This window comes from Etheostoma spectabile, chromosome 15 (assembly GCF_008692095.1).
Source record: "Etheostoma spectabile isolate EspeVRDwgs_2016 chromosome 15, UIUC_Espe_1.0, whole genome shotgun sequence".
In the NCBI taxonomy this organism is placed as follows: Eukaryota; Metazoa; Chordata; class Actinopteri; order Perciformes; family Percidae; genus Etheostoma; species Etheostoma spectabile.
Genome location: NC_045747.1, coordinates 9,907,268 through 9,928,990, shown reverse-complemented (window position 1 = coordinate 9,928,990; position 21,723 = coordinate 9,907,268). Strand labels below are relative to the sequence as shown.

General features: G+C 41.8%; 1 protein-coding gene across 4 annotated transcripts in view; it reads right to left on the bottom strand.

Annotated features, from left to right (window-relative positions):
* LOC116702864 (cytohesin-1) overlaps positions 1-21,723 on the bottom strand; it is a 41,049-nt gene continuing 19,326 nt past the window's right edge. For 3 of the 4 annotated variants that reach the window (XM_032537360.1, XM_032537359.1, XM_032537361.1), the window contains exons 2-13: positions 13,148-13,230; positions 11,221-11,285; positions 9,931-9,997; positions 9,716-9,834; positions 8,137-8,217; positions 7,778-7,890; positions 6,980-7,128; positions 6,763-6,875; positions 2,898-2,976; positions 2,723-2,791; positions 2,153-2,307; positions 1-1,936 (exon numbers count right to left, since the gene is read on the bottom strand). In XM_032537360.1, coding sequence (XP_032393251.1) covers positions 1,858-1,936; positions 2,153-2,307; positions 2,723-2,791; positions 2,898-2,976; positions 6,763-6,875; positions 6,980-7,128; positions 7,778-7,890; positions 8,137-8,217; positions 9,716-9,834; positions 9,931-9,997; positions 11,221-11,285; positions 13,148-13,230 — 1,172 coding nt within the window. In that variant the 3' untranslated portion in view covers positions 1-1,857. The remainder of the gene's footprint in view (positions 1,937-2,152; positions 2,308-2,722; positions 2,792-2,897; positions 2,977-6,762; positions 6,876-6,979; positions 7,129-7,777; positions 7,891-8,136; positions 8,218-9,715; positions 9,835-9,930; positions 9,998-11,220; positions 11,286-13,147; positions 13,231-21,723) is intronic. The other variant, XM_032537358.1, reaches the window with a different exon arrangement.

Sequence of the window (21,723 nt, the reverse complement as noted above, 5' to 3'; positions counted from 1 at the left end):
TTGAGACAAATTTGTCTTTATTTCAGCTTGATTAAATGGCAATTATACAAACCTCAAATCAAACATTATCGAACAGAATTAAAAAAAAAAGAAAATGGCACAATACGATACAAAATGAAGACAAAATACCCACTATACATTTAAGTATGTACAACTTTGATAAATAAACCAATACTGTCTAGAATTGATTGTTTTGCATTTTTCTTTATTTCTCTACGATTAGTGCAGAGAGGAGTAGAGAAAGGAAGAGAACCAGGAAACAAAACAGCATGGAGTAAAGATAATGACCGGCAGGCACAGATGAGAGAAGAGACAACAGTAGACTAGAGTAGAAAAGACAACCGCTTGATGCACAAATCAGACCGCGTTTGTAAAATTGTACCTCAATGCAGTTTTTGCTATTTGACTAAATGACATGCCACTGCCTCAGCATGACCAATCAGACGTCCTGACCTCCATCTTTTGGTTCTCCACAGTACATTCCTCATACAAGTAGTAGTTTTGTATTGTTTCACATCACACTACGGAACCTGAGACAGGGACAACCCATTCATTTCCAGGCATAGCTTCAATGAAGCAACATTTATTTGTGCTGCTTTAAAGCCTCTACAACAATATGTCATATATTATGTCTTACACAAACAACCTGAAGCACACAGTATTGTACAATGATCAGTGAGGTTGGGTTACATAACCCTCTACAAAGAAAAAAATGTTAAAGGCAGGGAACAAAGACTAAATGTTTAACTGGGAGATGACTAATTTACTGTCACTAACCAGCAGCTTTTCTCATAAAATGTCACCTAGATTGCCAGTAAAGTCATTTTCCTAACAATGAAATTAGAGAAAAATCTATTGGAAGAGAAAATGAAAAAAGGGGCTACCAGTTCTAATTTCCAGACAACCTAAAAACCTCAAAAAGAAGCCCAGGGTGATAAACACTAATCCCCAAGACGCATCTCCAGGTCCTTCGAGAAATGAACAGCGAGAGACAGATCGAACACTCAGAGCCTGTCCAGACAAGCACACACCCTCACCCACGCTGCAGCTTCACATTTACAAAACCACGTCAGTTTGGGACACAGATGAGGCTTTCATTCCTCACATGGCTGTCGTGTTGTGAACAGGATCCATGTAAACGCCGACAGTTTCAGAACATAACAATCTCCTGAGTGGCAACCATTTATTTATTTACTTTTTATAAAATTGTTAACAGTTATCAAATCTCCCCTCCCCTCCCCCCAAGCAGTTACTGTTCCAAACCTTGTTTTTTAGTATTACAAAAGCAAACAAACAAAAAAGACTGAAGAGGAATTGACATTTAAAGCTGTAAAAATAGACACATATTACCTTAACATTTTAAAGCACATCAGAAAAAGTCTTTACTTTTCTTTCACAAAGCAAGAAATATTTTGGTTTAGAGTGCCACACTTGGTCAGACCTGCTGAGTTTAAAACAACGTGTGCTACGGGGGACTGCATGACTGTATGCATATTGTGTATGTGTGCATTGTTTATGGGAATTGTGTTTTTAAAGCATCTTTGAAGGGGATTTTGCTGAGTTATTCAGCAAGATTTCCTTATAGCCTCATAGACAGAGAGCACAAACAAAGCTGAGAGAGAAAAAGACAGGAGAATCGAGGACACATTGGCCCCGACTCTTATCTAAAAAACGTCAGCATGCTTCCTGTTTTTCTGACCTGTAGAGTCCCAAAGCCAGGCCTAGAATGTATCCAAGAGAAATCCCCTGAAGAGGTCTGAAGCAGACCCCAGCCCGCGACCTCCGCACTGACCCAGACAGGGCGAGTACCTGGACCCCCTGTTCTGTCAAGTGCAACATCTGGAGTGCTGAGGAGTTCTAGTGCCTCTTCATGGATGACACCTTCTTCTTCCTGGCTGCCAGCATCTCGTAAAAGGGGTCCCTGCTGATAGCAGCTCTGTGGACGCAGAGGAAAATGTCAGTAACAGAAGCATTATGGCATAAGCGTGAAAATTGCGGCTTTTATAAACTTTAAGCATGATTATCACTGAAAATCCTGCAAAGACAAATACAAATAACAAGAGTAACTTTGAAAACCTCCGGCCTACAGCAATGAGCCTTATATGCAAGTTAGAAACACGCATTGTATCATACTGTTAAAAAAAACATTTACTTGATGCTGTTCATCCATTCCTCTTTTTCCTCAGTAGTGGGGGCGGAAATACGGTAGAAAGTGTGGTTGCCCTCCACAACGCGTCCGTCAGCCTCGGTCTTGCACGCTTTTATCACCTGGTCCTTGTTGTCAGGAATGAAAAGCTCAAAGCAGTTCTAAAGAAATTAAGTGGATGGAGATTCGAAATTATAGAAAGTATCATGACATAAAGACAAGAATGACTATTTATCAAAAATGCTATAATCTATTAGCTCATGTACCTACAGTTCCATATGCGTACACTGTGTATATTTAGAAAAATCTGTATTTTTGGCATACTGTTCACCTCTGTATACTGCTTCATATACTGTTGTGAGGTAAAAATGGTTATCGTCCTCAAATGTCAAAACGATGCATGGTACACAACACAGCTGTGGAAATTCAGCTAAAATAATCCCAATTGTGAATGTTCAAAAAAGGTAGCACTGAAGAGTCCTTCTTTATTGTTCATTTAAAAAGTGGGTAGTTCTAAAATCTTAGTCCTGACTGTGTGTAATCCCAAAATGAACCATTAGAGGGAGCTGTACTTACAGGCTTCTTATCCTCCACCTCCTTGATGCTCAGGTTCTCCAATGGGATGATTCCTCTGGGCTCTTTGTCCTGGACAAATATCAAATATGTGAGTGACAGAGTGTTGCACACAGGAAACAACAAGAATAGAGTGGGCAGATTCTTCACTGGGACTGAGAAACTGAGCTGTACTCACTGTGGTGTACTCAAAGTAGTACAGACAGTTGTCCGTGAGGATAAACCACCTCCTCTTCCAGGTTTTAACCCGTCCCCCTGTGGGGCAAACAGCAAGCATTAGAGAGGCTCAGCAAGAGAAAAGAGAGAGAAACGAGCACCCAAGCACCGGTTCGAGCAGCAGACAGGCAGACAGATGTATGGCCAGACAGACAGATGACAGCTCCACTGAACTCCTTTCACCCATAACAGCCCACTATTCACCTTGATTCCCCATCACACCATGCACTCACCATCACCCCAACTGCATGGCCTACACCTCTGGTTATTTTTCTTGATTTCATAACTACCCATTCCTTTCCCCTTTTATGTGTTGATTTATAATTTGTCGCTATGTTCTCACCTACATTTTAATAACATATAATTACCACTTAACAGTTAAATCCCAAATAGTTGATAAATGCCACATTAAGGCTAATTGGAGTTGATGTGATGCTACACTTTGAAGCTGCATGTCCATGTGCCTAGAAATTTTGCTCACTTGGCCCCGTTTTTTTCCTTAGTTGCTGACTTATAGATGGGGAGAATATAGATCCATGTGCTTTGCACTCACTGAACCACCTACTAAATGAAGTAACTAAACTATAAGAAACCAATGATAAGGAAAAGCACTCCAATGACTATAGGATGGCTGAATGTGGAACGTAATGTGGCAACTAACAATTAAGTTGGAATGTAATGGGGCGACTAAGGATTAAGTTCTTTCGCACCCAATAGGGGCTCTTTATTTAACTTTGTGCCCGCTAATTTGCAGCTGGCCTTTGACCCCATTTGTCACCAATACTTCCTGAGGGGAAACCTGATCACAGTAGCAGATGGCACTTTTGCTCTGGGAGGATGGGATGCCAACAAACTGAAAGGGGCAGGAGGCTCAGTGCCTGGAGCTATGCTCGGCTTCTCAACAGACATCTCAGACATGAATTTCCGGTTTTGACTTTGTTAAATAACTTCTGAGTCATATAAGAGCAGTGTCCAGTGAGTAAGGGGGGGCCTGTCTTTCTGAACATAACCTGATAAAGGCCTAAGCCTTGTCTAGACTAGGCTTTTCCACCACCAATGTTAGTAAAAAGATGCAATGTGAAACCTATCTACCAGGATAGAGGCTTTGAGGATGCTTTTATACAGACAAGTAGAACACACTTGTATTATCATATAACAGCAGTAGCACTGTATATGATAGCCCATCATAGGTCAATGATAGGTCAAACACTTCAGTCTATGCGTGTTATAATCTAAAGACACCATTGACACACGCTTCACTCAACAGGCAGAGATGGAGAGCCCCTCGCCACATCTCGACTCGTCAGCGTGTTGCAACACAAAGCAGACAAACAGAAAACACAGACGCGATGGGCAGAATCACACAGCTGACGGCCTGAGAGCTGATTGGGTCAGTTGGTGGTTGGGATTGGTTTTATGATCATGTCATTTACTGTCACTCTCAATAAAGAGAGATGACCTCCTCCAGTGCAAGAATGTCTGGGACTAGGCTGGACGTCCCAGCAGATTGTTGCAGGGATGTGTGCATGGGGCTGGACCGGAGTGGAGCTGAGTGGAGGGGGGCACCCATGCAAGACAGGGCTGTGGGAGGCTGGGCAAGTAAAGGTTCAAAGGGAACAGATTTTCTTGTAAATCATATCTAGGTTCCTTTGGAAATGATTTATCTCAACTAAAAAAATTACCAACTGGTTCTCTTCTTACCTAAGGGCTCCTATTTTGCAATTAATAGGAAAGATGTATTCATTAGAAGAATGCACAGTCAAACTGCCAACCATGTGCACTTTAAGAGTATAAGCATGCTTGAATCATTAGAATCATGCTTGAATCCCTTTCGACGCACTCCTCTGCCCACGCTTCTCTCCCACAGTTTGGTCCAGTCCAGTCTAGCACCACAACGGGCCGCAGCCACACTGTTACACTTCAGATCCATTTACAGCATAAGGAGAGCAGAGCCACATTGTTAAAAAGGTGCAGTATTCCCTTTTCATGCAACCAGAGAGCAAACAACAATAAGCCAATGGGTAAATAGGTTCATGATTAATATGGAGAGTCAAGTACAATTCCTTTGTTGTGCTCACTGTATGGAGAAAAGGTATAATGCAGCTTTAAAAACAAAAATACAAACAGAGATCAAAGAGAGTGACCACCACAGCATACAGAGAAAAGAGGGTCAAACTGCTCAGTAGAGTGGTCACAAAGCATCAGCACCCTGAGCCGAGCCCACGGGGGGGGGGCGAATGAACCCGGCGACCGCCCGGCAACCACCCACAGAGATAAAAGAATGTGGACTAACCACCAGCTCAATGAGAGACTGAACAGACAAACATCTGAAGTTCAAATGAGTCAATGGAGAGACAAAAAAAATAAAACAAATCTACAGACAAAAAAAAAACCCTGTGTGAACCAAAAGCACCCGAGAGCTGAGAGATGGACTAGCGTTTGGGAAGAGCAGGTGTACATACCTCCTGAGGAAAGACAACAGCCAAAATCATGGAACAAACAAACAAACGAAGAGGAAAAGAAAACAAAAAAAATCAAATTAAATGATAAGAAATTATTGCACCACAGTCCTGTTAATCTGGTTCCAGTGAGGCTTTGATGTACTGCTTTACAGCTTTCATTTTTAATTTTCTATATTTTGCAATGAGGTTGAACAGATTTTACATATCTGTTGTTATAATCAGGCCACAAGGGGGAGTTCTACTCAATGACACAGCTGCAGTAAAGCACTTCATTAAATACCACCTCCACATAGGTCCATTTATGTTATAGCCAGTAATTTACCTTCCACCCTGATTGTTCTACTCAGATCTGCCAACTTTGAGTCAGTGGAGAAAGAGTTATTCTTTACTTTCTTGGTGTAGTCAGTTGTAAAGATTCACAGCGATTTGAAGATTCAATTTTACTTTGAACATTCATGCTTTTTTCTATTAAATTCATTGTGAATCTGTACAAGAGAGAGAGATCTCAGAGGAAACAGAAGAGTTCAGGGGCCCAGGGTTGTGCTTTTCTGCTTGTAAAGTTATCGTGATCAGTGCCAATAACAGCTGACGTCCTGTAAACATTTGTAAAAATAAAAAGGTATGTGTGTAGTGCATATGTATTTGTATATGTCAAAGTCAGAAATTAGCTAAACATCGGGACAAAAATGCCCTTCAAAAACATCCCACTGGTAACATTTAATTAGGATAAGAAAAATAATTATAAACATAAAGACACACCCTTTATTACTAAAAAATGCCAAGGCCGGCTGGGAGTTTCCACAATGGGACAAAGTATGCGCTTTAAATCTCCAATAAAATCAGGATCAAAATGTCCACAGAAAAAGCAAAAACAATTTGATCAAAATAAAAACAAAGCTCTCTGAAGTAAAATGTTCTATACTTTGTGTATGTACAGTATGTGTATGTTTGCGTGTGTGGATACATTTGATTTACAAGCCATAAAAGTCAGTATTTGTGATTGTGTGTGCATGTCGGTGTACGAACATGCCCTGCTTAAATAATTCAAAGGCCTCCACTTGTGGTCTGATCTCCAGGCCACATTCATTATACATGAAAGCGGGTAGAGATGTCTTCAGATGTCTCAGTTTGAGTGTGTACAAACCTATGCACACATCTCCCCAACACCTCAACACACAGACACACAGGTTATTGACCTCAGGGAAGACATTGGTTATCACTTTATGCAGTCTTAAGATAATCTACCAATATGTATTGCTGCTATGAAAACCCATCTATCAGCGCAGCCAGATTGACTAGCACTATTAATTGTGCCATTCATTATGTGCTCAAATAACTGTGTGCATGTATTTCCAGTGTCACTCACCCAGTTTTAGTAGCCAGCCCTCTCTGTCCGGGTTGAAGAAAGTGTGTGTGAGGTCATTGCCGTCATCTTCTGGGATTTTGAAAGGCTCATTCTTGATGCTGTCATACAGATTCTACAATAATGATAGTTGACTATGAACACAGAGCAGGATTGAGATTGCAGGTGGAAAAATCAATAATGAGGATGGAAATAACTGGGTTTTACAGCTATACTGACCCTGAGCAGGTCCTCAGGTAAGTCTCCTCCCTCGTTGATTCCTCTGTTCATGGAGATGAATCGTTCCACAGAAGGCTTGTCTTTCACATTTGGGTTGTGGAGGCTGGTGTTTAGCATGATGATGGCAAATGACAGGATGTAACAGGTGTCTGTAACACACACACACACACACACACACAAACAAGATCACACTAAAAGAGAAAGATAAGCAATAGGTTGCTGTTTACCAAAAAGCTGCTGCTGGTGTTTAATTTAGTCTTTGAATATGAATGTTAATAAACTGAGCTGGAAGCACTGTACTTAGGGGACCACAGCCCCACAGAGAGGAACAAATAGACAAAGTTTCATTAGCAAGGAGAGTGGGTGGGAGTGAAAGGCTGCAAGTGGGCAGCTAAGTATGCATGTGTGTTTCTGGATGTGCACTCTAATGTGTGTGTTTGCTAAAAGACAACGTGGCCAGCACACAGCTGACACAGCAGCACTTTATCTGGCCCGTTAGGCTGTTGATAAGTCCCATGCATTATTCACATCCATCTGTATCCATGTTAGAGGCAGTCAGCTGTCTGCTGTGGGCATTATTTCCCAAAAGCCAGACACTCTTTCAGAGCACAGTTCACCTCAGCAGACTTTGTGTCTGCTAAACAAATCAGTTTGGATAGGAGTTCCACTGACATGCCATTAGATCTCAGTGTAATGTGGAAAATGGAGTGCTTCAGGGAGACAAGTTTATCTGGTCTAGTCCCTTAAAAATTAAAATGTTGAGGTAGAAAGCCAGGATGTATGGCATGACGGTGCTACCTGTAGACTGAAAAACGCCAGGGTTGCATTGGCAGTAGCGCTGAGCGAAGGCCTCCATCATGCGGTCAATCTTCTGAGCTTCTCCTGGTAGCCGAAAACTCCACAGGAACTGTCTGTCCGGGGACACAGCTCAGTCGTCAGCAACAAACTCACTCCCACAGTGAAAAGGCTGAATGTGCTCTCTTAAGGCACAAGACTGAAACTGACATCTGCATATTTTCAAATTGCAAATAAGGAAACTTTTAAATAATGGCCTGCATCTCACATGATTTACATAAAAAGGGAGCAAAGCTATGAGAATCTAGTCAAGAACTGTAGCAGACGTCAGGTGTCACGTTCCTGGGGAGATGCGGTTTTACCTGAGTGCCTGAACCAGGTTAAGGTCTGTGAACTCATGAAGTTCCACAAAGGCATGGAGGACTTGGATATTGAAGTCATCTCTACAAGAGACAGAACATAGTAAACACATGTATTACTGTTAAAAATGTAGAATTTCTTTTCTGCATAACCAAGACAAAATTAATACACAAAAGATTAAAGCTACAACTAATGATAATATTTATTCATTTATTTGCCAATTATTTTCTCAAATAAGCAACTAGATCTTGTTGTTTTGTCTATAAAATGCAAAAAGAAAATAGTGAATAATGCCCATCACAAGCACAAAATGACCAAAAGTAATTTCTAACTTTGTCCAACCCCAGTCTGAAACCCAAAGATATTAAATTTCCCATCACACAAGACAAAGAAAAGTAGCAAATCCTCACAATGACAATACACCAATTCAGTACTGCAGTCTAATAACAGTGTCTGTCCAGACTTACGATGTGTGAAGTGAAAATAATCCACAAAATAAATGCAGTAGTACTCCAAGAACTGCAATCAGACTAATATGCATACATTGGGAAGTTTTCCTTTAAAATTACTAATCACACAAAATAGTAAATAATAAATACATGTTCTGTTGATGGACTACTAAACTAATCCATGAAGCTCTAAAAAACGTTATTACCTACAAGCAAATCCATAAAGTAAAGTTTAAGGAGTGATTTGGTGGATGCTGAAGAAAGCCTAGATTTAACCGGAGCTCTTCATAAAAGTTGGATCGCTGCCTCGTTTGGAAAGTATTCCCCAATAGGAGCGTGTCTGAGGGCTCAGCTCAGGGTGTGATCTGGCTCATATAGGTTTAAGGAGGTCGGTGATAAGCTGCATACTCCCATTAAACCCAATAGAAGATGGAAAACAATGACCACCTCCCTTTCATTTATTGTCTAATCTCGATCATGACATCACTGCAACCTTCATGCCCTTCAGAGTAAATAATCTGCCCTGTGGGATCATGGGAAGGCTCTAAGGAGCTCTCGCTGTCACAGTCATCACTTCTAGTGGTCTCAAGGCTCTCCCGCTGCTCCTGCCTCTCCTTCACAGAATCAAAAACACAGAGCCATCCATCAAAAGCCTAAGCTTCTATTCTTGGTTTGACCTCACGGAACACACCTTGACTGTAACCCTGCCTGCCCTACAGTCCCTGAACAGCACATATTGTACTCCAGGCCCATTACTATTTCCTATATTATGTGTTCAATCTAATGAGGATGGTCTCAGCTCTGAAGTGAAATCTGGAATTGCCTGCAAACACATGCATTACAGTGTTGAGAATCTCTTGATCATGTTACTTATTAACGAGTAAGATAATCTTAGATAGATAGAGGCTATTAGGTAACCAACATTGTTGAGAGGATGGCCTAAATGTGGCGCCAATAAACTAGAATGGATGGGTGTGTGCCTGAAAAAGAAGAAACACAGCAATACAGAAAGAAAGAACTTGCTAGACGATGCCATTATCCAACACATGGCTGTGTGCGGGTGGGTCATGATAAAGAACAAGAGGGAGATGGTTAGATAGAGGGAAAAAAACAAGTCAATTGTCATCCTGACCTCTCTCCGAGGTAATCTCCGATGGCTGTTTTGTTGAGGCCCTCGCCCTTGTAGAGGAACTGAGCAATGTCGTCGCTAGTATTCTTCAGCAAGTCGTTCTCAATTAGGAACTGAATCCCCTAAGAAAGAGACAGGGTCCCAGGTTACTTTCTGCTTATGAGAACATATGGGACAATTTGCATTTCTGAAGAATCGTAACAGTTTCTTCCATCTACCTTTTTGGGGTCCATGTTAAATTTCTTACGGCCCATGGCCACCTGTTTATTCCTCTGCATATTTTTCCTAAAACATAAGATGGTGATTGTTGTTAGTTGTGCTTGATGTAAACATAATCTTGTACATGAACATATTGGTATATAAAAAAGATGCAACTAATATTTTTATTATTGATTAATCTGAGTTTATTTATTTTTTACTAAGCATTTGGTTTAAAAAATGTCAGAAAATTGTAACTATTTCCCCAAACTCAAGGTAATGTCTTAAAATTGCTTGTTTATTCCAACCAACAGTCTAAAACCCAAATACGTTAAATATCACATAACTCAGGAAACTAAAAAATATTAGTACCTTAGACATGCTGGAACCAGACATTTTTGACATTCTTGTTTGATAAACAACTCAATTATCACTCTATTATAAATCCATTTAGATATTTTACCTTTTACATATGCAAATCCAACAAGGCTCGGTCCATTACAATAAATGTCTTTGGTTAATTTCCTGAAAGTGTCTTTCCCATTAACATTTTTCATTTGTTTGGCAGAGGCCGGCCTCTCCTCCCCCCTCCACTGTGATGACAAGCATTGATAAAGTGTTTACCATCATGCATATGGGAACGTCTCATTTCTTAGGCCTTGAGTTATACAAGGGTCAAAGTGCACTGCTGTTACCATGGTTACATCTCCATCTCTAACCAGCAAGAGGTCACCACTTCTTCCCACTGATTTCACTCTCACCAGCATTCCTTCGGCCCTTGACTGCCAAAATCTAACAATCAACTAAACAGATACTCAACGACAGCACAAGCTATCATGTACTTTCTTCAATAAATGGATCAAAGGAAACTTTGATCACACGACAGTGCTGTAACCCTTAATGGGTTTTAGATCCATGAAAGAGTGCTTTAGGATTATTCGGTAGCTGATGGGATCCCTATCCACTGGAGTAGACCAAACATCAGCATTTCCTCCCCTGGGACCATCCATTGTCTGCCTCTGCCCGTACACCCACTGCATTATTCAATGAGGCCTCCCATCATGAAGGTGTGCCTGATGAAACATTTAAACTGCCTTAAAAGCATAGCCAATTTGGAGAGCGTATTTGGATCGCCCGACCTAACCATCAAACATTAATAATTGACTGCTTCATTTGGTAAGTTAATCGAAGGCAAACAACGAGATCATTTAGGCAAAACAGAAAGGGAAATATGTGTGTGTGTGTGTGTGTGGTGGTGGGGGGGGGGGGGGGGGGGGGGGGGGGGGGGGGGTCAGATCCCTTTTTCTTACCTCTCCTCAGTGGAACCCAGGTTCTCGATCTCACTTGTCACTTCTGCTATCTCATCCTTTAGCCGCTGTAGAAAAGACATAAATGTTTGTCCTAAAATGTCATGACTATGAAGACAAATTCATCATGTGCCAACCCATTTCCCTAACACCAGGAGGCGTGAACGGGTGTGACCAATACAAACAACATGCAAAGTATTTGTATTTCTCTATTGAACAATGCCGAGGGAGAGGCCTTCCTCTCTGAATCACCTCGGTTTGTCTATAAGCCAGGTGGCCTTTTATCATATCGAGTAAATCCTCACATCACTCACTTAAACTTCGACACACTGCTGCACATTCAGATCTTCTCAGTTCCTTTAAACTAAAAACAAATAGTAACATGTTTGTGTGTGTGTGCTCTCCTAAACAATCCTTTCAATCTGAATTCGATTAGGCGGATAACCTCAATACAAATGGAGTACGAAAGCTTAAAAGTGGATTATATTTTGTGAAGCGTTTTAGTTATTAATGGCCTTAAAAGCAGATTTAGTCGATCAAGCCAGGACCACTGGTGCCAGACTGGCGCAGTAAGGGCATTACAGAGGGTAGAGGATGGACAGGTTGAGCTTGAAGTGTGGAATAATAGACTGTAGCATAAGAGATGTCCTGTGTACAGACAAGGCTATTGATCATGAGAAGCTGCAACTCTTAAGTAAACTGTTATAATCATCCAGCCTCTACATTCATATGAAACTGCAGTGTTAGTTTATAATTTCTCATGCATAATACCAACTCATTATAGACCAAAGCACAAAGGGAACATCTGTGTTTTCAAGACGTGAGCAATCACAACGCATTCCTGAGATCCTCGCCTCCACAGACAAAGGCCTTGCTCATACAGCAAAGTGGGTGTTTGTGGTGGGGTGGGACTTGACATGCAGGACCAGCAGAGGAGGGTGTGGGAGTCGAGGAGGAGGAGAGAGGTCAGTGTGCAGAACACAGAGGAGGTGAGGATGGGGCGGGGTGCAGCAGTGTTGACCGGAGAGGGGGGGAGGTGATGCTGGTGGGCCAGGCTCATAAAAAAAGGGGTGACGGATCATGTCTCCAATGTTTGTCTGTCACAGCCAGTGGAAACTGAGGTGCCCACTGGGACATCTGGAGGCCAACTCACTGCCAGGGCATGACAGTTCTGTCACCCCTGCGTGCCATTTGCTTAAGGAGCTGGTTATTGAATGACAGAACGGACATGAGCAGCTCTGCTCTTGGGTCAAGGCAACAGCCAAAGAATGATGTGCCATGGACAGGAATCAAACAAACCACTTTAGGGAAATTCGGTCAAGCAGATTTGAATCCTGGCTTTTGAAAATCAGAGCGTATATAAGGGATATCCGACTGACAGCATGACCACGTTCCTCATAAGAACATAGTCCTATTTTATCTGTATGCTTATTTTATTTTTATACCTGCGATGTATTCAAAACCTTTATTCACTTTTTGTTAAAAACACTCAAAAGAGATAACCTGTCTCCATAAATAGAGGTCTTTGCTGACACAGCACTGTGTATCTTCAAAACCTAAATGGCTGAAGACTAAACATAAATCGTTTGCTAAGAAAGTGAGCACTTGGCAGGAAATACCTCCCATTCCTATCGAGTTGAAATGGTTTAAGGACTCATTGAAAAAGAGACATTTAAGAGGTAAATATTTAACCAAAAAGCAGAGAATTTGTAGTTGTAGCTGAAAGCAGCTGAAGTTAGCCAAATAGCTGGACCCCTGAAGCAAGTACATTTGAAAAATGTGTACAGTAATTGTCTCATTTTTCTACATACGATCACTAAACCTGAAAATTAGAGTAAAAAAACTTAAAAGGACATTTTATGCAGTCAAACATATACAGTACATGCTTGTTTTTTTGTACCCATCTACTGTGTTAAGATTCCATTATTACCTGAATGTCCTCCTGCAGCTCCTGCTTGCGCCTGCGGATATTCTCCAGCTCCTGCTGCTCCTCTGGAGTGAGGTCGTCCGGCACTGGGAAAAGGATGAAGGGTTAGGAGGACAGCAGCGCCCAAAATATAATGCACCTTAATCCTTCTCTATGCATATCTATCCCCTGAGGCATGTCCCTGAGGGTACTTCAGTGCACAGAAATAACTTATGTTCCTTTATATTTGAGAAGGTGATTGAAAAGGGGTGAAGTCTGCATCATGAAATGTAACTGTGGCAATGGCAATCATGAAAGGGTACAGGAGAAGGGTACAAACCAGATAGCAAGTGTGCAGCAGCCAGATGCACTTTGAAGAGGATTTAACTTGTGTGTGTGATCTGTTTGACTAAAGCGCAGGTCAGCCAGGCAGCACTGAGCATCGGGCCAGAGTAGAATGAATGTGACCGGTCCTCCTGTCACTCACACTATAGGCTGCTATAACTAGCTTTGTCTGTGGAAAGGACTGAGGGGCGAGCAATGTGTCCTGATTGATGGTCAATGCGTTTGTACCCCTACCTGCACTACAAGCAAAAAGGGACACCACTAGTATCAGCACTCTAATCATAACAGCAGTCCAAGGACAATTGCTGTTGCCTTTACAACACTGTGTTAGAAGCATTTTCCCTTTACTCTTCCTCCGTTTTATGTCAGAATCTATCTCCATTTGAAAACAAAGTTATTCTTGTATCAAAATGCCTTAAAATCAAAATCCTTTATTGGCAGGCAAGTTTGACAGTATACAGGTAAATCTTTATATGCATTTCTAAAAAATATTTGTGATGTCTAAAGGAAACAGATTTTATCCTCTTCATGTTTACAAAAACGTGTTTTCAACTTGCTGAAGAATTGCATTATACAAGATCCAACATACATTAATATTCTTATTTAGTAGATGCTACCTTTTTGTTAAACTTCCTGTGATATAAAAAGAAAGCTTGTGTGAGTAATCAACCCTTAGGACGGCGGACGCTCTGCAGCAAAAAAGCTGCTGCAAAGTGTTGTTTGGTAGACACTGTAGCAGTATTACAAGACTAGAGATATTTAACCATATTTAGCAATTAACCCTGCTGAACCCTGACCGTGTCATAAGCTGCTCAACTCACAGTTGTTAAGTTGGGAGATCATGGTTGTGTCTCAAACCACCTACTTGCACACGTCAAACACTTTGTTTTATGTATATAGAGTAGATAATGCAAAAAGTCAGTGTACTGAAAGTACCTGGATGACCCCCTAAAAACAATCAAAATGTCCACTGTAGAATGATGGACCACTATGCGCACTAAACCTACACCATCTAGACAAAAGCAGAAAGGGGAAGGATCAGGAACGTCGACCAGTAGCTGATTGGACGAATGCGTCACGTGGGTCTGGCTTCTCCCGGATTTCACCACCGAGCGTAATGATGGTGGTTTGTTCGGAATACAAAACTCAAATTTTACGAGACTAGCTCACCAAAACGTGTGTCTGAAAACATTTTAAGTGAGAAATAGGCCATACAGTTGCTGAATCTGCCTCTTTTTTTTATCAACATATGTCAGTTTAATAGATTTTTGTCACAGTTTGAGAGGCGGCAAGACGACCGCTCATCATTTCCTGTAAGTGATTTAACATAAGTGTTCCTTTTGGGACAATACTAACCATCAAAAGTGGGCACTAAGGCAGTAAATGGTCAGTGCACATTAGCAGTGTACTGATGGAAGTAGGTGGAATGAGACACAGCCCATCTCTCACTCTTTCTCTGATTCCCAAAGTGGACAAGTCCCTCCTCCTCCCCTCATTACCTCAGCAGCAAGGTTCAAAGGTTGAAGAGGTCGAGGCAAGGTTTGACTCTGTGGGTCTCTTCAAAAGGTTAACAAGGTAATGGTTAAAGAGTAATAGAAGCTTAGGAGATCTTGAACACAAGGTTTTTATAATACTCATTTCACAACTCTTTATGATACCAACAATGACCTGAAAAAATCTCCCTTTTTCTTTACTCTCCTATTACAAAAAAAACTTTAATTCAATACTGGTCCTACATAATTGTAATAAAACGGCAAAAGTTAACGACTAAATGTCAGCGGTTAAAATGTGGATGCAGTGTACCTGCAATAAGAGGTCAGTGAAAAGCTAAACAAAATCTGGCACAGCAATCAATAAAGCAAGGAAAAGGCCAGCCATCCAGAAATAATGAGCTTCATTGTGCTTTAAGACTCACACACACACACACACACACACACACACACACACACACACACACACACACACACACACACACACACACACACACACACACACACACACACACACACACACACACACACACACACACACACACACACACACACACACACACACACACACACACACACACACACACACACACACACACACACACACACACACACACACACACACACACACACAAATTAGCAAAGTACAAGATCTACACATTCTATTTTACGTAAAGAAGATTTTAGCAAAGCGTAAAATGCAAAATAAATGATGACCTAAAGAGAAAATATATGCAGCATGATAAAGAGCACTTACTTTAATAATTGACCTAAACCATGCCCATGAAACTTAATGAAATGTCTGCTAATATTTAACATGGACATAATAGACAATGGAATTCCATGCATGAGCCTTATAGCAGGCTGTTAAGGAAGTCCAAAACAAAGCCATGTAGTCTTCCTGTCTTGTTTTCAGACAACTGGGGGAGCAGGACAGTCTGCACAATATTGAACTTTCACACATACCTCACAGCCTACAGTATCCCTGGCAAACTGTATTCATCCCAAATGTTCAGGGTATCCATGAAAAACATGGTTAGCTGTTCTCGCGTACAAGGAGAGCTGACACCAAAACAAATACTTGCACAACCTTTGTTTTTGGTTAGACAACTCCCTTGAGATTAGGGCTGGAGGATTAATTGAAAAGTGACCGAAACTGAAAATCAGAACCTTTAATCAATGTAATTTTTCCATATTGGTTACCGGTATTTCGTTGTTTTTTTTAATTCTGTTAAATACTGTACTCAGTGTGCATGTTCAGCATGTATTTTACCCTTAAAAACATACTATCGTATGTGTCGTTAAGTGACTCCACCCCATACAGACTGTGGCATGTAAGTAACATGGAGAAGAACTCAATGAGTCAAGTGAGCAAAATAAGCAGCTTATACCAACAACAAAAAACACTGTGTACGTCATTTGGATACATTTTGGCTTCAATAAAGACGACACCATAGTAAGTTTAGCCGACAGGCGTCTGTGAGCCGGTTACCAATCACTGTGAGGTTCCGGTTGTTTTAGCGGCCCCTAAGCTAAGTTTAGCAGACAAAACGAGAATGGTGCAGCAACAAAAGTCTTGTTAACTTGTCCTGGACATGAACTCCGAATTTACAAAATAAAATGTAACTGAAAACTTGTAATTTGTAATGAAACAAAGTCCTGACAGGTTTGAGAATATGTGTTCTATCTTGTTCTTTCTCTATCTCCCTATCGACTAGACAAGTTGATGTCACGTTGAGTAAACCCAGAGCAGGCCGTGCGTTCAACAACAGAAACAAGAGTAACAGAAAGGACCAGCCTAAAACAGAAAGTACATTACCTTTCTGGAAATATGAAGTCAGGTTGGGCAGCTGGCAGTTGCTGAAGGGAGCCACGCCACACAAAACAAGACAGATGGCCCAACACAACCACAGTATTTCTGTCTTAAAGGTCCCATGGCATAACAATTTCACTTCATGAGATTTTTAACATTAATAGGAGTTCCCCCAGCCTGCATATGGTCCCCCAGTGGCTAGAAATAGTGATAAGAGTATAACGAGCCCTGGGTATCCTATTCTGCCTTTGAGAAAATGAAAGCTCTGATCGGCCAATCTGGAATGTGGCCCCTTATGAGGTCATAAGAGCCAAGGTCACCTCCCCTTTCTCTGCTTTGCCCACCCAGATAATTTGGCCCATCCACGAGAGAGAGACATCATGGCTTTCAAACAAGCAAAGTGGCAGTTGGTCAAGGCCACATCCACAGCCTCCACCTTGCCCCCCCCCCTCTCTCCTCCTCACTAAGGAAAGCTCATTGTGGGACTGGCTCTAGTGGCTGTAATTCTGCACCAAGGCTGAATTTTGGGAAAAAGACTTCATATATAGTATTAGGGGACCACTAAGGTCTATATAAAAGCATCCAAAGAGCACCATGTCATGGGACCTTTAAAGGAGAACCACAAAGTAAAGGACTGAAGAGCTGAAGGGGACTATCATTAAAAAGAAACTGAGCAAACGAATGTTACTATTTTAGGATTGTAATCATTTGTTCACTTGCCTTCTTCAAAAGAAGCAGAGGAGCTTGTAGGAAATCAGTATCTTAGCCAATCAGCAGAGCATGTTCATGATGACACCCTAGTATAAGAATTAAAGGGCAGGACTTCTACCCTGCCACCCCACATGTCATCAGGTTGTCACCCACACGATCAGACTTACTCAAGGAGCCAAACAAGATTTACATCACTGCCTTCCTGACTCCACGTAAAAAAAAAAATCAAGCCACATCAGAATAGGGAAAGGCCCCTCGTGCATTTGCCAGAAGTGGGCAACAAGTGGGTGCATTTCCCAGAACACAGCAGATGAGGGGGGAACCCATCCACTTAAGTAAATGCTGAGTGCTGCTTGGCTGTCATTCAGCAAACGTCTGCACTGGTAAGGCCAATGAAAAGAGACCGTCATCAGAAAGAGACAGGAAATGACATAGACAGAAGAAAGACAGGGTAAATAGGGTCAAGAAAGAGTGATGGGGAAAATATGTTTTCTAAAAGCTAATTACTTCAATAAGATTTAAACAGTACATTATATGAGAGGAAATGTTAGGTTTTCCCCCCTCAATGTTGCAATATGCACATCCACAACATGCAACACTCCTCATATGCCTTGTTTATATCGGACTCCTGGAGTCTCTCAGAAGCAGAGAGCCCAAAGCAATATGTACAGTAGCGATTTCCACAGGCTGAAGGACAAACACGGGCCGCCCATAACTTTACTCCTGTGGGGACTCACGCTGTGTGGAAAGCAGGTCATTCAAAGGAATCACATTCACTTGGAGGTGTGTGTGGAAGGAGTGCAGTCATGCACATAGACCAGGGTACACTACATTCACGTGCACTCACATTTGGACACATACATAACACCCACACACACCGACGCCCTGGGCAGACTGTAAGTCTCATGCTGTGCCTGGCGCTGTGTCAGCGCTCAGTAACTTGCTTTTTGGTTTAACTTCCAACACTAACACCATCTGACTGGAACTGTGCAGAGTGATATACAGACTAAAGCCATTACTTCCCTGCAAAAATGTTTCAAATAGATTGTTAACCAAAGTCAGTATCAGGAATCAATGCAGGACATTTACAGGAGCAATAACATGGTACTAAAATTACCTCTTCGGTTATACTTACATCAAGTCTTGATGTAGCCAATACTGGGCTAAAAAACTTGCCAACAACAAGTTGGTGCAAAGTGATTTGGAACCATACAAGTGGAGAGCAAAATACAAGTGCCCTTTTGCCTAATCTGGGACAGTATATTCTGAGATTTGGCCTGCCGTGTCCTGGCACCTTTACTACGTAGTGCTCTTTAATTTTTAATAATTAAATTTATAAAACACTCAATACGTTCCTTTGAGTATTATCAGGGTGCCCACTGAATTACAGCATCCCTATCCTAGTCTGGCTATGACCAGACCAAGCCAAGCTCAATATACCTGAGATTGAGCGTTGGTCTGGGGAGTCTGCTCTGTATTTTCTCTGCACAAGAGGCATGACCAACAAGCATAGTTCAAATGATTCTGTACACAACTGGAAAGTCTTTCAATCAATCAGACAACGATTCGGGTGAGGTAGAAGTGACAGGGGCATCACAGGGTTGCTGCGCTTCGGTGGCGTTCAGTGGCTGCTATGTCAAAGGTAAACAAGAAGCAGCTTGGTCGCTTCTCTATCGTCATTGTGTTAAACCCCCCAATAGCGCGCCAGGTAGATAAGCCAGTTTGTGATTGGTTCCCGCAAAATTGTGAACTGAAGTAGGAGAATTAAACATGCAGGTTTCCAGACCGAGCTGCAGGGTGAAATCAAATCTCCGGCAGAGTGGGCGGGGTTTACCCAGTCTATCCCTTTCCCCTACTACAACTGCATTTTGTTTTACATAAACCCTTCTTGCAAAACGTGTGCCTTCAATATTTGTAACTTACTACAATGCTTCATTTGAGCCCTAAATTCAATTTCACAGTCTGAAAGTGTTTGTCCTTTTCCCTTGCTTCTAGAGCATCTGCAGAGTTCCTAGATGGGCAAAGTAGTTTTTAGTAAGGGCTGGGTCAGCAGAGAGCACTGGGGAGGAGACATCAGGGGAGAGACCAATTATAGCTCTTTCTCCCACAGCGGCAGAGCCCGCTAATACACATTCTGATTGCCATCCTGGCAGAAGAGGTAGACGTCTTATTTCCAACCAGATCACTGAAGAACTCTCCTTGGAAAATAAGGAAATTAGAATTCTTGAGTGCTTGTAGGATTTCTCAACCCCCTTCCCTGCAGATTTGACCCAATTTAGGGAGCTGCTCTTAGTTCACAAGGACTCAAAAAAAAAAAAAAAGTTAAATAAGCTCCTCCCATAGGCTGCCCCTAGTGACACAGCAACTAAACAGGGTCACAAGATACACATACAGGTGAACACAAGTTAGTATTACACTGGATCTATTCCCTCTATAGCTACTTGACTACATGGAGACATCAATGAATATATTTACGCTGCCTATGATCTGCTGATTAAAGGAATTTGCAAAGAGATCCACACCATTTCTGCCGCCATGTGTCTGTGTGCCTGTATATAATTACATTTTAATGAAGTGCATGCACTGATCGGGGCAGATGGATGACACCAATAGCAGAAATTGCTGCCTGCAAAGTTGCTTAATCTTCTTTCCTCAATATCTTTGCAAAAGTAAAACCATCCATCCGGTCCTCACACACACTTTACATTGTGTTTAATTACTTGTATTCTTTATTCTATATTATTTCTTCTCTCTACTCCTTTGTACACTCCTCTCTTTTGGTTCCTAGCCAATCTTATCGGTTTTCTCCAGCCCTTCTCCACCCTCTCCCCTTCCCTCCTTCCCTCCCCCTGTTTCTTAAGGCTGATGTATCTGCTGTACTGCCTTTGTCCTTATAGTTTTATAGATAGTTCAATTTAAACTGCAAAATGCACCCTTTACACCCCCCCAAGTCCCTCTAGGTTCCAGTCAATCAACCCCTAGCCTAAACCAAAAGTGTCAGCTGAAGTCAATTTTATGATGAACTTTAATGCATTCAGCAAAAAACACATGCACACAATCAATTATGTGAGCTAGAATGGGCAAAACAGAAGAGTGCACCAAGATCTGTTAAAATGGCTCCAAGCTTTCTGATCTTTCCTGTTATTGCTGCTTGAACAATAAAGGATGATTTAAATCGTGACCATTGGGAGACGTCTCATCCACTGATCTTTGATCTGAATCTCATTACTAAAGTAAACCCCATGGGGATCCTCCCTCATATATAAAACCAACACATACCCCTTCATCCTCTGAACCAGACAGCTTGTACCAAGGGGGTGCAGGGGCTGTAAAGGAATGCCAGTCTTTAATATGGGCACCTGGCCAAAATAAGTTGTTCATCTCTAACCTCCAGATCCATTATTGCCAAACACAAAACAGAACTTGAAATAGGATGAGAAGGACCACTAGTTATGGATCAAAAGCCACAAAGCATTGAAACTGACCTGGCCTGAGGGTGGGAGGGGGTGCATGGGGGACTGAGAGATGAGAGATAACAAGAGAAGGAACCCTGTGTTTGGCCGGGGAGGCGTGGGACAGCGTAAGGCAGGGGAACACAGAGACAGTGGAAAAGAGCAGTGGGACGATCACAGCTTTCCCTTTGTGTCTGCAAGTGGCCTCTTAGGACATTCCTCAACAAGGCCCAGGCAGGGGGACTGATCGCCTCAGCATACTTGGCTTTACTTTTGTCCAGGCTCTACATTTTTTTGTTGGTCATCCCAGCTTACTTTTGTGCCACTGAGTTTCATAATAAAGTAAAATCGCAGTCATACTTCTGCAGCCAGAGTCATTAAGCTTTGCCTCTGGTTGCACTTTCACTGCTCAGATATATGATCCTGGAGAGAAATATACATCTTTATACCATCCCTGCCAATTCATACAGACACGCCTCTGCTCACCCCCACTGACAGCACCACACTCATCAACACATTCATTGGCCTGCTGCACCAGTACTTAATCTTCTCAAATGTCACAGTCAGAAGAAGAAACAACTTATTATTTGTCACACACAATCGTACAGTACAATGTAGTGTAATTCAATCTCTGCATTTAACCCATCTCAGCATTAGGAAGAGTGGACAGCCACATACGGATCGAACTACCAATCTTGTGGTTGGGCGCCGACAGGCTCTACCTCTTACTCAAATCACAACAAAACAGGCTGGAGAATGACAGGAGAGCCCAGCAAATGAAAGGTCAAA